Source organism: Triticum urartu, chromosome 5A, assembly GCF_056163025.1.
Source record: "Triticum urartu cultivar PI428250 chromosome 5A, HENAU_Tu73, whole genome shotgun sequence".
Lineage (NCBI taxonomy): Eukaryota > Viridiplantae > Streptophyta > Magnoliopsida > Poales > Poaceae > Triticum > Triticum urartu.
The window spans coordinates 78,688,309-78,702,729 of NC_141877.1; the positions used below are offsets into that span (position 1 = coordinate 78,688,309).

Consider the following 14,421-nt stretch of genomic DNA (forward strand, 5'->3'; position numbering starts at 1 on the left):
GGCTGGCATCCAAACTTTGGAACTTCGCAAGAATGAACACCGACCGATTTGCTGACACTGGATGTCGCAGGTTTGAGGCAAGATGGTTGAGTGAGGCGGTGGAGGATATTGTGAAGACTGCATGGGTGAAAGCTAGGCATCATGGCCTCTTCCCTACTACCAAGGAGAAGTTTTATCTTGTCCATAAAGAACTTCATGTCAAGGACTGGAAAACATTGAAGGGCTGAGAGCTCGGCTACGCAAAGCACAAGAAGATCTAGAAAGGATGATGGACAGCCTAGCTCGGATGACTCTCACATGAAGCAAAAATAACTTGATGTGTTGACGAGTGTATTTTTGCACTCATTTGTGCATGTGCTTAAGCCGGATAATCTCAGATTTTGTGAGAGAATTGCTTTGATACGATCACTAATGACTAAAAAATGAAAGATCATAAATCCCTTTGTCTTTTTTGTTCCTTGCAGGGATGGGGGATTCTTGTGAAATCTGTACGAATAGAGGAACTTTCATGTGTTTTACATCAAGGACACTGAAAAGTGTCGAGGAATGGCTCGCTAAATGAATCAGTACATATTTTCTCGCTAATAGCACGCCATAGCACGATATAGCATGCCAGTAGCGAACTTTAAGGCCGATGTTATTTTGCTATAGCATGTTTTTTTTTCATTGTTCAAAGTGAAAATTCCTACAGGAATCTTTATTCAAGTTTCGTTTGATTGTTTTTAGCTTTTTTAGGGGACTTTGTTCATTTTTACTGGATACGAAGTTTTCTTTGAAAAACCGAAACAGGCCCTCCCAACGGGCCATTCGCGAGTCACCCAGCCCACCCGCCACGTGCCCTGGCCGCCTGTCGAACCCCGCAACGGCTATATCGCGCGCCTCCTCTCTGATAAGTGGGCCTAGCGAATCTATGTAGCCTCTCGCTTTCCTTTCCTCCATGACCGCCCTTGACTTTTAAACGCCAGACTCCGCACCCAAACCCGCACAGACCGAAGCAAGGTGAAGCAATCAAGCAAATCGACCAGCACATGGCGGCCATGGCCATGAACCCCACCTCGCCGGCCCCATCCGCGAAGCTGCGTACGCCTCCGTACCACCACCCCTCCCCCGCGGCGGAGGAGGAGCCCATGGCGACGCCGCCGCCGAAACCGACGGGCCAGAGGTCGCCCATGCCGTCGCCGCTGCAGCTTTCCGGCGGGTACTCTCTCCACGAGCTGCTCCTGCTCTCCCCGTCCCCGACCTCCCGCCGCACCCGCTCGGGCCAGCGGGCCGCGGCCGGGGGAGGCGTGGATTCGAGCCTGGAGATGGCGGGGACGCCTCCCAGGCGGCGGCGCGCGACGCCCGCGGGGGCCTCGCCGAGGAACGCGAGGCGGGCGAGGCGGAGGCTGGAGAAGGAAGCCGACCCGGAGGAGGAAGCCGTCAGGAAGGCGCGCCGGAGGAGGTCTTCCAGGGTGGCGTCCAAGGTCGCGACCGCGGTGGCCGTGGACAAGGCGGTGGCGGCGGCGGCGCCCGCCCCAGGGAAGGAGGACGACATGAGCTTGGCCTTGGTCCCTGCTCCTGCCGATGCCACTCCTGGTGAGCATTGCTAGATTACTGGTTGAAGAAAGCATTGCTAGATCCGAATGCTCACTTCCTAGTAGTAACTGCCGTTGTTGTTTCAGTCACAGAAACTGACGCTCTGGAGCAGTCCGGGTGGGAAAGTCTCTGGGAAAGGGTCGTCGAGCTGGTGATGTGGAAGGACGTGGCGAAATCAGCACTCTGGTTCGGGCTGGGATCCATGTTCTTCTTATCTTGCTCCTTTTCAAGAGAGATCACTTTCAGGTATGCATGATCTGCTACTGCTTTTCCTCAAATTTCTACTTTGCTCTATGTTTCTTCCTGTGCTAATCTCGTATGAGTTTTGGGTGACCATCTGTGCAGCCCAATTTCTGTATTTTGTCAGCTGGGCGTTATGATTTTGGGTCTAGCCTTCTTTAAGGATTCTGTGCCACAGAGGTATGAAGTACTATGAGCCAATGATCAATTTTGTTCTTTGTGCCACAGAATAAGTCGTTACTCTGTTTGAACCGAGCAGCTAATTTCAGTTAGCATTTGTAGCAGGCATCCGGTGAGGGAAAGGAACTTCCAATTGACTGAAAAAGATGTGCTTCGTGCTGCCGGAGCTGTGCTGCCGATTGCTAACTCCATCATATCCACGGCACAAGTGATCTTCTCAGGCAACCCATCGATGACTCTCAAAGTAAGCATTAAATTGTATTAGTGACTGGATCGTTCTGGCTGAAGCATAATTCTTTCCCTGAGTAATTTATAAATCTTTGTCTCTTTGATATCTGAATCTTAGGTATTGCCTGTTCTTCTGTTCGGTGCAAAATATGGTAGTCTGGTTACGGTATGGAGGCTTCTAGCCACAGGTACAAGACATAAAGTACTATCAGAACAATCTTAGCATGACTGCGGTCCTATATCATTTTCTTATTCACGAAATTTTGCAGGTTTCTTCACCAGTTTTACACTCCCAAAGCTTTATATCTGTTATTCAACACAAATTCATATGATAGGTATAGTTACCAGTCCATACTCTTGAGATTACCTTATTTGTTAAACATGGCTACTGTTAACCCAAATTCATAGCATAACACTAACACCGATGTGTACCCTGTTTACCCCAGCTGAAAATTTGATAGACCGGGCTCTAGAAGCATGGAAGTCTTGCCCCCGCAAGAAATTCGTTGCGGGCACGGCAGTGACAGTGTGCTGGAATTTGTTTAGTGTTAAGACTCGCTTCCTGGCAGGTACAGTTGGGATGACTTTTTTTTTTGTGGCAATCTTGCAGATTCAATTCCAATGCAGTGCTGATGAAAATATGATATATTTATTAGAAAATGATAAGAAGTTTACCATATGATCCTTGATTTGCATCATGGAAAGGGTTGTGTAAATTCTGACACCTGTATGGTGTCATTTTCTCCACCAAAAGAATCTAGACAGAAATGGCCTCAAATGTTTCAGGAAACTAAAACCCAAATCAATTTTCAATATTGGCCTCAAAGGTAGTGCGTTAAGCTAAGTGTTAACATCTCATGTGCGAGCTTTAGACACTTGGTGCATGAAAAAACATTCCTTTTCTTATGATTCCAGTTGAATTCAAATTCAATGTGAAAAAGTGTTCATGACTTCATAGCATGACTGTGGCAAATTCATATTATTAACATGAAAGTGCATCTTTTTTTGGCAGCCTTCATTTCAGTAGTGATACTGCGGTACAATCATCAGACCGCAGGGCTGGTGTGATCCCGGAAGTTAAATGTTGTCAAGATGATCAAGAGCACTAGAACAGCAAATGGAGGTACAACCATACAAGAGTGAAGTTGCATTTGCCGCAGGAATGCTTTTGATGTGTACAAAGAAATTCTTTATTTATTTACAATAATCATTTCTTCCACATCTAGTGGTTGTACCAACTAGCTGCAATATCTGTAGCAACGAACTAGCAGCAGTAGACATGAGGCATGTTGCAGGATCAGTAGTCCCATCGTATTGTTCTCCGCTCCTGCAATTTTATAATCCATTTCGGTGAATGTTGACAAAAGCTAATTCTTCTTATTGTGCTATTAATCTCAATTGAAACAAGGTTTTATCCAATGGCACGGTTAAAAACAAGTTGCTATATCAGTCAAGTCCACCGGACAGGGAACCTAGTACAGTGAAATTCGCTGTCATCATCCCTATTATCCAACGATTCATCTTTGCTACCAGATCACGGAAAAATAGAACACTTATAAGGGTGTATTATCACATAAAAAAAATTCACAGAACCAAGAGGAGGAATGTTGTTACATCTTTTGTCGATTCTAATTCAACACCAGAATGTAAGACGTTTTGGCAGTTTAAATTCTGATTTTACACCAGAATTCACCACAATTCGAAAGTCGTCAACCTCCGCCGGCGAGGATGGGGATGAGTGCATGGCAAGATGGAAGTTCTCTCAGAAAGTACTTCATAGCAGAAGCAGTCGACCATAGTTTTTCTGCACTGTCGAAATACAATGTCCCAGGAAGATCGTAGCTGGAGAGTCAGTGACATGGTATAAATGAGAAGTGTGTATATGAGCTCTCAACAATCTTTTAGGGGCACATACAATTCGGTTCTCTAATTCAAAGGTGTCATACTTCACCATAACCTCCGTTTGTGAGGAAAGAAAAATATTATACGGAGATGCTAAAAATCAGTCGACTGAGACTTCGTGAAATCTGAGCGATGTTTGTCGCTTCAAGATTCACGTTTGTATAGTGTCTTGTATCAATTCGGCCTGTTAAGACGCGACCAGCCCAGTTCCTTTTTGTTTTTTTGCCGCAAAAGGCTACGCGCGGCTGGCCAGCGGCTGGATGGCCTTTTCCGTTGTTTTGCTTTTGTCTACCACAAGAAGGAAACTTGCTAGCGCAGCCCACTCTCGTATATACATGTACTTTAAATTTTTTTTCCTTTTCTATTTTAGTGTATATAATCATCAATTTGTTTTTATTAAAATGGTTTACTTGTAATTTCTTTTTATCTTTTGGCAATACGGAACATCTAAATTTTGTAGAACAGACTTTTTTTACATGCATGAAGAATTTTACACTCGCTTATTGATGTCTTCTGGACATGGATTTTTTGTTTATTTGTATGTTGCCTGTTCTTTTTTGTACATGGATTTTTTGTTTGTTTGTATGTTACCTGTTCTTTTTTGTAAAAAAAATTTGTTTCATTCATGTATTACCCAGCAATATATTTTCGTAATGTTGATATGCCCTATTTTTCGTACGTCAGGTTGACAGAAAAACTTTTGCCTTTTCTTTTTATTTGTCACAAAAACTCTTATTCCCCTTGCGTACAACTAGAATTATCGGAATCCATGCAACTACGAGGGTGCAACACATATGCAATTGCCTGCATCCAAAACTACGTGCAGCTCAAGGAGTAAAACGTGTCCGCAACTATGACGAGACTTGTTTGGCGATGAGATCGAAACACGCATAATATGGGGAATTTTATTATTTAACTTTATTTTATTTTATAGTTTTTGTACTTTCTTTTTCCCATCCACATGGAAGTCGACATCCAGTGGGATATTCAATTTTTTTTTTGTTTTTCATGCAATTTGCCCCGTCGATGAGGTGTTTCTTTCTTTCTTTTTATTGCTCTTTTCAAACCTTTTTCTTGCTACCTTTTTTATTCATTTTTTATTACATAAATGTTTCACTTTTGAAAATTGGAAATGTCGCCATCTGGTTGCACAATCGGCCCCGACTATTGCTACATGTCTTCAACATGATCGTAACTCAGTGGTGTTTTTGTTGGGGAGGGAGTAGCTAGCAAGGGTCACCCCTAAGTACAGCCGCACATCTTCAACGCGATTGTAACTCTTTGGTGTTTTATCGGAAGATGTGGTAGTTGCATGTCTATCACTAGGCACACAACTCCAAGTGCCGCCAACTACAACTCTATGATGTTCCATCGGGAGGGCAGTTGCATGCTTGGAACTAGCATGCAATTGCAAGTGTCTTGTCTTGTCCTGACTGCAACTGTAAGTCTTCAACGCAATTGCAACTTTTTATTGTTTTGTCGGGAAGAGACAATTGCATGTCTGATACTAGCCATGCAACTGCAAGTATCGCCCCGTAATGCAACCATGTGTTGTTTTGTCGGGGGGGGGGGGGGGGGGGGACTGCAACTACAAGTCTTCAACACAATTTGCAACTTTGTATTGTTTTTTGGGAAGGGACAATAGCATGTCTGATACTAGCCATGCAACTGCAAGTATCGCCCTGTAATGCAACTATGTGTTGTTTTGTCGGGGGGGTTTATGCACGCTGATTTGTCGTGCCCGGGTTGCAAGTGCATGTATTCAAACACAACTGCAACTCTATGGTGTTTTGTCGAGAGGACAATTGCATGTGTATCACTAGTCATGCAATTGGAAGTGTCCCGTCCCAACTGCAACTGCAAGTATTCAACGCAATTGCAACTCTGTATTGTTTTGTCGGGGAGGGACAATTGCATGTCTGATACTAGCCATGCAACTGCAAGTATCGCCTCGTAATGCAACTATGTGTTATTCTGTGTGTGGGTGGGGTGAGTGTGGAGTTGCATGTATGCAACCCGGCACGCAACTCTGATTGTCGTGCCCCATCTGCAACTGCATGTCTTGTAACCCGACCGCAAGTGGACTTTTTTGTTCTTTCGGAGGGGAAGGGCCAGTTGCAAGTCCGACAACAGCCCCGCAACTGCAAGCGCCGCACCAGACCGCAACTGCATGTCCCCCATCATGGTTGCAACTGGACGTTTGTATTGACAGAGGGGCGGGCCAGTTGCATGTCCGACTCTAGGCATGCAACTGCAAGTGTCGCAGCCGACCGCAACTGGAATTTTTTTGTTCTGTCAGAGGGGGCGCCGGTAGAGGGGGCGGACCAGTTGCAAGCCCGACAATATCCTCGCAACTGCAAGCGCCGCACCCGACCGAGACTGCATGTCCCCCAACGTGGTTGCAACTAGACCTTTGTTTTGTCGGTGGGGGAGGCGGGAGAGGGGGTGGGCCAATTGCATGTCCGAAACTACGGTGTTTTGTCGGGAGGGGAAGTTGCATGTTTGTCACTAGGCATACAACTGTAAGTGTTGCCCCGACTACAACTTTGTGTCCGTTTTGTCATGGGAAGGGGGCAAATGCAAATGCAACAATTTTTCATGTTTTTTTATCCTTTCTCTTTGCTAGTTGTACGATTCTTACTACATTTTTATTTTTAATTTATATTAAATAGTAAGTTTTCTAAAAATTTGAAATATTGCCATGTGGTTGCACAATCATCCTCGACTGTAACTTCATGTGTTCAACTCAACTGAAATTTAGTGATGTTTTTTCTTCTTTTATCTTTTATTTTATACTGTTTTCTAAAATTTTGATACTGCAAACGTGCAACCTAGCTGCATGTCTGCTACGCGTGTAGCCGCATATACTTCACACCGCATGCAACCACAAGCGACATAAGCACACAACTAGAAGGCACACGTGGGGGTGTGGGCGGAGGGTGCTCGGTAGGCGTCTTTTATTATTTTTGTCTTCATTTTATTTATTTTTATCCATTGCTTGTGTACTCATCAAATTTATTATTTTCGTCAATATATTTTCTTGTGTTTGAATCCTTGTATTTTCCTCGAATGAAAAATGACAATAAGTTGCATGCCCATCTAGAAAAAAAAACTACAAGCACCATACTACATATACAAGTTCTGACAAAAACAAATGGAACGATTTGAACACAAAAAAAGTTGCCTCACTTGTTGAGGACTTGAGGTTGTAGTTTTTTATTTATAATTGTTGAGGTTGTAGCTGCATAGCGAAACACACATATAAGTGTGTCGTACAGCCCAAGCACAAGGAAGAGGGAAAAATTTGGCAACAAAGCAACGTTCACATTGGAAAAGGTGACAAAGGCCCACTAGAAATACAAAGGCAGCCCGTAACGTCAAAAACACACAAACAGTTCTAGGAATAAAACAAGCCTGGTTTGTCCACATGCTGATGTCATCAATCGACTTAGACTTCGCGAAGTCTAAGTCGACTAAGACCTAGAAAGACCCAATATTATAATGACCGATGCAAGACTAACAAAACTAACAACAGGAAATAGACTATGAAAACTGTCAAAACATGGAAGTGTAGTTAACTCAAATTTAAGTTATAGGTTTATTCATATTCTAACATAAGTGATAAGCTCTTTCGGCTTTGGACACAAGGGCATCTCTAACCAAACCCTGAAAATTTAACTCTTGAAGAGATTACATTTTGAGCGGTTAAGCCTAGGTAACTGATCCCTCAAATGATTAACTCCTCAAACTTGTTAGGATAATCCGAAGCACACATTGATCCGTACAGGAAAATCACACAAGCACGAGCACGGCACCGAGATTATATACCAAGGTTCACTATCATAGCTAATCACAGGGCATGATTACGAGCGCACCTCCTCATGTACAAAATCACACGATGCAGATCGACGATAAGACTTTTGAGACCACCAGACGGTGTGCCAACCACTTGTCATGCACCCGTCCGGCCAGCCCTGCCACGGGCGCCTGAACCGTCCCTCTCGTGATCTTTGTCTTGGCCTACAACTTATGTCTAGTCTATTAGGCTACACCCAGTGCCTATCAATAATAAGCCCGGGTTACGCATGCCCGACTCAAACACGTAACCCACTGGTAATTACAGGTCGAACTGTAGCCCAACTCGAAAACATAATATTCGACAAATATTTCAACAAATATTTTGAGTAGTTATGCCTCAAACTTTGTCCCTCTAACTCAAATTTGAGCAGCCGCATCTACTTATGAATAAAAGATTGCCTCCGCCTCCCCTCCTCTTCCCGCCCACGGCTCCACTCCTCTTCCTGCCTCCGCTGCCGCATGGTGCCAAACACACCGATTGTAGCAAGAATGGAACCGCCGCCCCCTCAGCACCATGGAATAGCTATGGAAATGTTGATCTTGGGGATCATGAGAAATGTTGGTCTCGAAGACCATGAGAGTTTTGGTATGATCTCGGCGTGATCAAGAGAATATGGTTATCATCTTGGTAGGATCATCAGAAACACTTAAAATGTTATACCCATATATTTGTATGCTTTATCTTCATATTACTTACTAGATAAAGTCTGTTAAAATTGCTCTGCCATGATAGCTAGAATGGTTATGATAATGTGATGTACCATGGTTTTCTTTGCTTAGTGATATATGTGTTGGGGAACGTAGTAATTTCAAAATTTTCCTACGCACACGCAAGATCATGGTGATGCATAGCAACGAGAGGGGAGAGTGTGATCTATGTACCCTTGTAGACCGACAGCGGAAGCGTTAGCACAACGCGGTTGATGTAGTCGTACGTCTTCACGGCCCGACCGATCAAGCACCGAAACTACGGCACCTCCGAGTTTTAGCACACGTTCAGCTCGATGACAATCCCTGGACTCCGATCCAGCAAAGTGTCAGGGTAGAGTTCCGTCAGCACGACGGCGTGGTGACGATCTTGATGTACTACTGTCGCAGGGCTTCGCCTAAGCACCGCTACAATATTATCGAGGATTATGGTGGAAGGGGGCACCGCACACGGCTAAGAATATGATCACGTGGATCAACTTGTGTGTCTAGGGATGCCCCCTGCCCCCGTATATAAAGGAGCAAGGGGAGGAGGCCGGCTGGCCCCAATTGGCGCGCCAGGAGGAGTCCTCCTCCTAGTAGGAGTAGGACTCCTACTAGGAGGGGGAAGGAAGTGGGGAGGGAGAAGGAAAGGGGGGCGCCGTCCCCCCCCCCTCTCCTAGTCCAATTCGGACCAGGGGGGAGGAGGCGCGCGGCCCACCCTGGTTGCCCCTCTCTCTCTCTACTAAGGCCCATATGGCCCATTACTTCTCCCGGTAGGGTTCCGGTAACCCTCCGGCTCTCCGGTTTTCTCCGAAATCACCCAGAACACTTCCGGTGTCCGAATATAGCCGTCTAATATATCAATCTTTATGTCTCGACCATTTCGAGACTCCTCGTTATGTCCGTGATCACATCCGGGACTCCGAACTAACTTCGGTACATCAAAACTCATAAACTCATAATATAACTGTCATCGAAACCTTAAGCGTGCGGACCCTACAGGTTCGAGAACAATGTAGACATGACCGAGACACGTCTCCGGTCAATAACCAATAGCGGAACCTGGATGCTCATATTGGCTCCTACATATTCTATGAAGATCTTTATCGGTCAGACCGCATAACAACATACGTTGTTCCCTTTGTCATCGGTATTTTACTTGCCCGAGATTCGATCGTCGATATCTCAATACCTAGTTCAATCTCGTTACCGGCAAGTCTCTTTACTCGTTTCGTAATACATCATCTCGCAACTAACTCATTAGTTGAAATGCTTGCAAGGCTTATGTGATGTGCATTACCGAGAGGGCCCAGAGATACCTCTCCGACGGAGTGACAAATCCTAATCTCGAAATACGCCAACCCAACATGTATCTTTGGAGACACCTGTAGAGCTCCTTTATAATCACCCAGTTACGTTGTGACGTTTGGTAGCACACAAAGTGTTCCTCCGGCAAACGGGAGTTGCATAATCTCATAGTTATAGGAACATGTATAAGTCATGAAGAAAGCAATAGCAACATACTAAACGATCGGGTGCTAAGCTAATGGAATGGGTCATGTCAATCACATCATTCTCCTAATAATGTGATCCCATTAATCAAATGACAACACATGTCTATGGTTAGGAAACATAACCATCTTTGATTAATGAGCTAGTCAAGTAGAGGCATACTAGTGACGTTTGGTTTGTCTATGTATTCACACAAGTATTATGTTTCTGGATAATACAATTCTAGCATGAATAATAAACATTTATCATGATATAAGGAAATAAAATAATAACATTATTATTGCCTCTAGGGCATATTTCCTTCAGTCTCCCACTTGCACTAGAGTCAATAATCTAGATTACACAGTAATGATTCTAACACCCATGGAGCTTTGGTGATGATCATGTTTTGCTCGTGGAAGAGGCTTAGTCAACGGGTCTGCTACATTCAGATCCGTATGTATCTTGCAAATCTCTATGTCTCCCACATGGACTAGATTCCGGATGGAATTGAAGCGTCTCTTGATGTGCTTGGTTCTCTTGTGAAATCTAGATTCCTTTGCCAAGGCAATTGCACCAGTATTGTCACAAAAGATTTTCATTGGACCCGATGCACTAGGTATGACTCCTAGATCGGATATGAACTCCTTCATCCAGACTCCTTCGTTTTGCTGCTTCCGAAGCAGCTATGTACTCCGCTTCACATGTAGATCCCGCCACAACGCTTTGTTTAGAACTGCACCAACTGACAGCTCCACCGTTTAATGTAAACACGTATCCGGTTTGCGATTTAGAATCGTCCGGATCAGTGTCAAAGCTTGCATCAATGTAACCATTTACGATGAGCTCTTTGTCACCTCCATATATGAGAAACATATCCTTAGTCCTTTTCAGGTATTTCAGGATGTTCTTGACTGCTATCCAGTGATCCACTCCTGGATTACTTTGGTACCTGCCTGCTAGACTTATAGCAAGACACACATCAGGTCTGGTACACAGCATTGCATACATGATAGAGCCTATGGCTGAAGCATAGGGAACATCTTTCATTTTCTCTCTATCTTCTGCATTGGTCGGGCATTGAGTCTTACTCAATTTCACACCTTGTAACACAGGCAAGAATCCTTTCTTTGATTGATCCATTTTGAACTTTTTCAAAACTTTGTCAAGGTATGTGCTTTGTGAAAGTCCAATTAAGCGTCTTGATCTGTCTCTATAGATCTTAATGCCCAATATGTAAGCAGCTTCACCGAGGTCTTTCATTGAAAAACTCTTATTCAAGTATCCCTTTATGCTATCCAGAAATTCTATATCATTTCCGATTAGTAATATGTCATCTACATATAATATCAGAAATGCTACAAAGCTCCCACTCACTTTCTTGTAAATACAGACTTCTCCAAAAGTCTGTACAAAACCAAATGCTTTGATCACACTATGAAAGCGTTTATTCCAACTCCGAGAGGCTTGCACCAGTCCATAAATGGATCGCTGGAGCTTGCACACTTTGTTAGCTCCCTTTGGATCGACAAAACCTTCCGGTTGCATCATATACAACTCTTCTTGCAGAAATCCATTCAGGAATGCAGTTTTGACATCCATCTGCCAAGTTTCATAATCATAAAATGCAGCAATTGCTAACATGATTCGGACAGACTTAAGCATCGCTACGGGTGAGAAGGTCTCATCGTAGTCAATCCCTTGAACTTGTCGAAAACCTTTTGCGACAAGTCGAGCTTTGTAGACAGTAACATTACCATCAGTGTCAGTCTTCTTCTTAAAGATCCATTTATTCTCAATTGCTTGCCGATCATTGGGCAAGTCAACCAAAGTCCATACTTTGTTCTCATACATGGATCCCATCTCAGATTTCATGGCTTCAAGCCATTTTGCAGAATCTGGGCTCACCATCGCTTCTCCATAGTTCGTAGGTTCATCATGATCTAGTAGCATGACTTCCAGAACAGGATTACCGTACCACTCTGGTGCGGATCTTACTCTGGTTGATCTACGAGGTTCAGTAGTATCTTGTTCTGAAGCTTCATGATCATCATCATTAGCTTCCTCACTAATTGGTGTAGGTGTCACAGAAACTGGTTTCTGTGATGTACTACTTTTCAATAATGGAGCAGGTACAGTTACCTCATCAAGTTCTACTTTTCTCCCACTCACTTCTTTCGAGAGAAACTCCTTCTCTAGAAAGTTTCCGAATTTAGCAACAAAAGTTTTTCCTTCGGATCTGTGATAGAAAGTGTATCCAATAGTTTCCTTTGGATATCCTATGAAGACACATTTCTCCGATTTGGGTTCGAGCTTATCAGGTTGAAGCTTTTTCACATAAGCATCGCAACCCCAAACTTTCAGAAACGACAACTTTGGTTTCTTGCCAAACCATAGTTCATAAGGCGTCGTCTCAACGGATTTTGATGGTGCCCTATTTAACGTGAATGCGGCCGTCTCTAGAGCATAACCCCAAAACGATAGCGGTAAATCAGTAAGAGACATCATAGATCGCACCATATCTAGTAAAGTACGATTACGACGTTCGGACACACCATTACGCTGTGGTGTTCCGGGTGGCGTGAGTTGCGAAACTATTCCGCATTGTTTCAAATGTACATCAAACTCGTAACTCAAATATTCTCCTCCACGATCAGATCGCAGGAATTTTATTTTCTTGTTACGATGATTTTCAACTTCACTCTGAAATTCTTTGAACTTTTCAAATGTTTCAGACTTATGTTTCATTAAGTAGATATACCCATATCTGCTTAAGTCATCTGTGAAGGTGAGAAAATAACGATATCCGCCACGAGCCTCAACATTCATCGGACCACATACATCTGTATGTATGATTTCCAACAAATCTGTTGCTCTCTCCATAGTACCGGAGAACGGTGTTTTTGTCATCTTACCCATAAGGCACGGTTCGCAAGTACCAAGTGATTCATAATCAAGTGGTTCCAAAAGCCCATCAGTATGGAGTTTCTTCATGCGCTTTACACCGATATGACCCAAACGGCAGTGCCACAAATAAGTTGCACTATCATTATCAACTTTGCATCTTTTGATTTCAACATTATGAATATGTGTGTCACTACTATTGAGATTTAATAAGAATAGACCACTCTTTAAGGGTGCATGACCATAAAAGATATTACTCATATAAATAGAACAACCATTATTCTCTGATTTAAATGAATAACCGTCTCGCATCAAACAAGATCCAGATATAATGTTCATGCTTAACGCTGGCACCAAATAACAATTATTTAGGTCTAATACTAATCCCGAAGGTAGATGTAGAGGTAGCGTGCCGACCGCGATCACATCGACTTTGGAACCATTTCCCACGCGCATCGTCACCTCGTCCTTAGCCAATTTTCGCTTAATCTGTAGTCCCTGTTTCGAGTTGCAAATGTTAGCAACAGAACCAGTATCAAATACCCAGGTGCTACTGCGAGCATTAGTAAGGTACACATCAATAACATGTATATCACATATACCTTTGTTTACCTTGCCATCCTTCTTATCCGCCAAATACTTGGGGCAGTTCCGCTTCCAGTGACCAGTCTGCTTGCAGTAGAAGCACTCAGTTTCAGGCTTAGGTCCAGATTTGGGTTTCTTCTCTTGAGTAACAACTTGCTTGCTGTTCTTTTTGAAGTTCCCCTTCTTCTTCCCTTTGCCTTTTTTCTTGAAACTAGTGGTCTTATTGACCATCAACACTTGATGCTCCTTCTTGATTTCTACCTCCGCAGCTTTCAGCATTGCGAAGAGCTCGGGAATAGTCTTATTCATCCCTTGCATATTATAGTTCATCACGAAGCTCTTGTAGCTTGGTGGCAGTGATTGGAGAATTTTGTCAATGACGCAATCATCTGGAAGATTAACTCCCAATTGAATCAAGTGATTATTATACCCAGACATTTTGAGTATATGCTCACTGACAGAACTGTTCTCCTCCATCTTGCAGCTATAGAACTTATTGGAGACTTCATATCTCTCAATCCGGGCATTTGCTTGAAATATTAACTTCAACTCCTAGAACATATCATATGCTCCATGACGTTCAAAACGTCGTTGAAGTCCCGATTCTAAGCCGTAAAGCATGGCACGCTGAACTATCGAGTAGTCATCAGCTTTGCTCTGCCAGACGTTCATAACATCTGGTGTTGCTCCAGCAGCAGGCCTGGCACCCAGCGGTGCTTCCAGGACGTAATTCTTCTGTGCAGCAATGAGGATAATCCTCAAGTTACG

The 14,421-nt window shown here is 43.6% G+C and overlaps 1 protein-coding gene across 2 annotated transcripts; it reads left to right on the forward strand.

The window, feature by feature from the left end:
* Positions 1–921: 921 nt before the first annotated feature.
* On the forward strand, positions 922–3,601 carry LOC125555674 (reticulon-like protein B18). 2 transcript variants are annotated; one of them, XM_087525556.1, is made up of 8 exons: positions 922–1,575; positions 1,662–1,821; positions 1,921–1,995; positions 2,098–2,239; positions 2,342–2,411; positions 2,493–2,558; positions 2,670–2,792; positions 3,236–3,601. In XM_087525556.1, the coding sequence occupies exons 1-8, from the start codon at positions 1,029–1,031 to the stop codon at positions 3,289–3,291; spliced, it is 1,239 nt and encodes a 412-aa protein (XP_087381682.1). In that variant the 5' UTR covers positions 922–1,028; the 3' UTR covers positions 3,292–3,601. The 2 variants fall into 2 exon arrangements, with proteins under 2 accessions (XP_087381682.1, XP_087381683.1); XM_087525557.1 differs by having other exon boundaries at positions 924–1,575; positions 2,101–2,239.
* Positions 3,602–14,421: the final 10,820 nt, after the last annotated feature.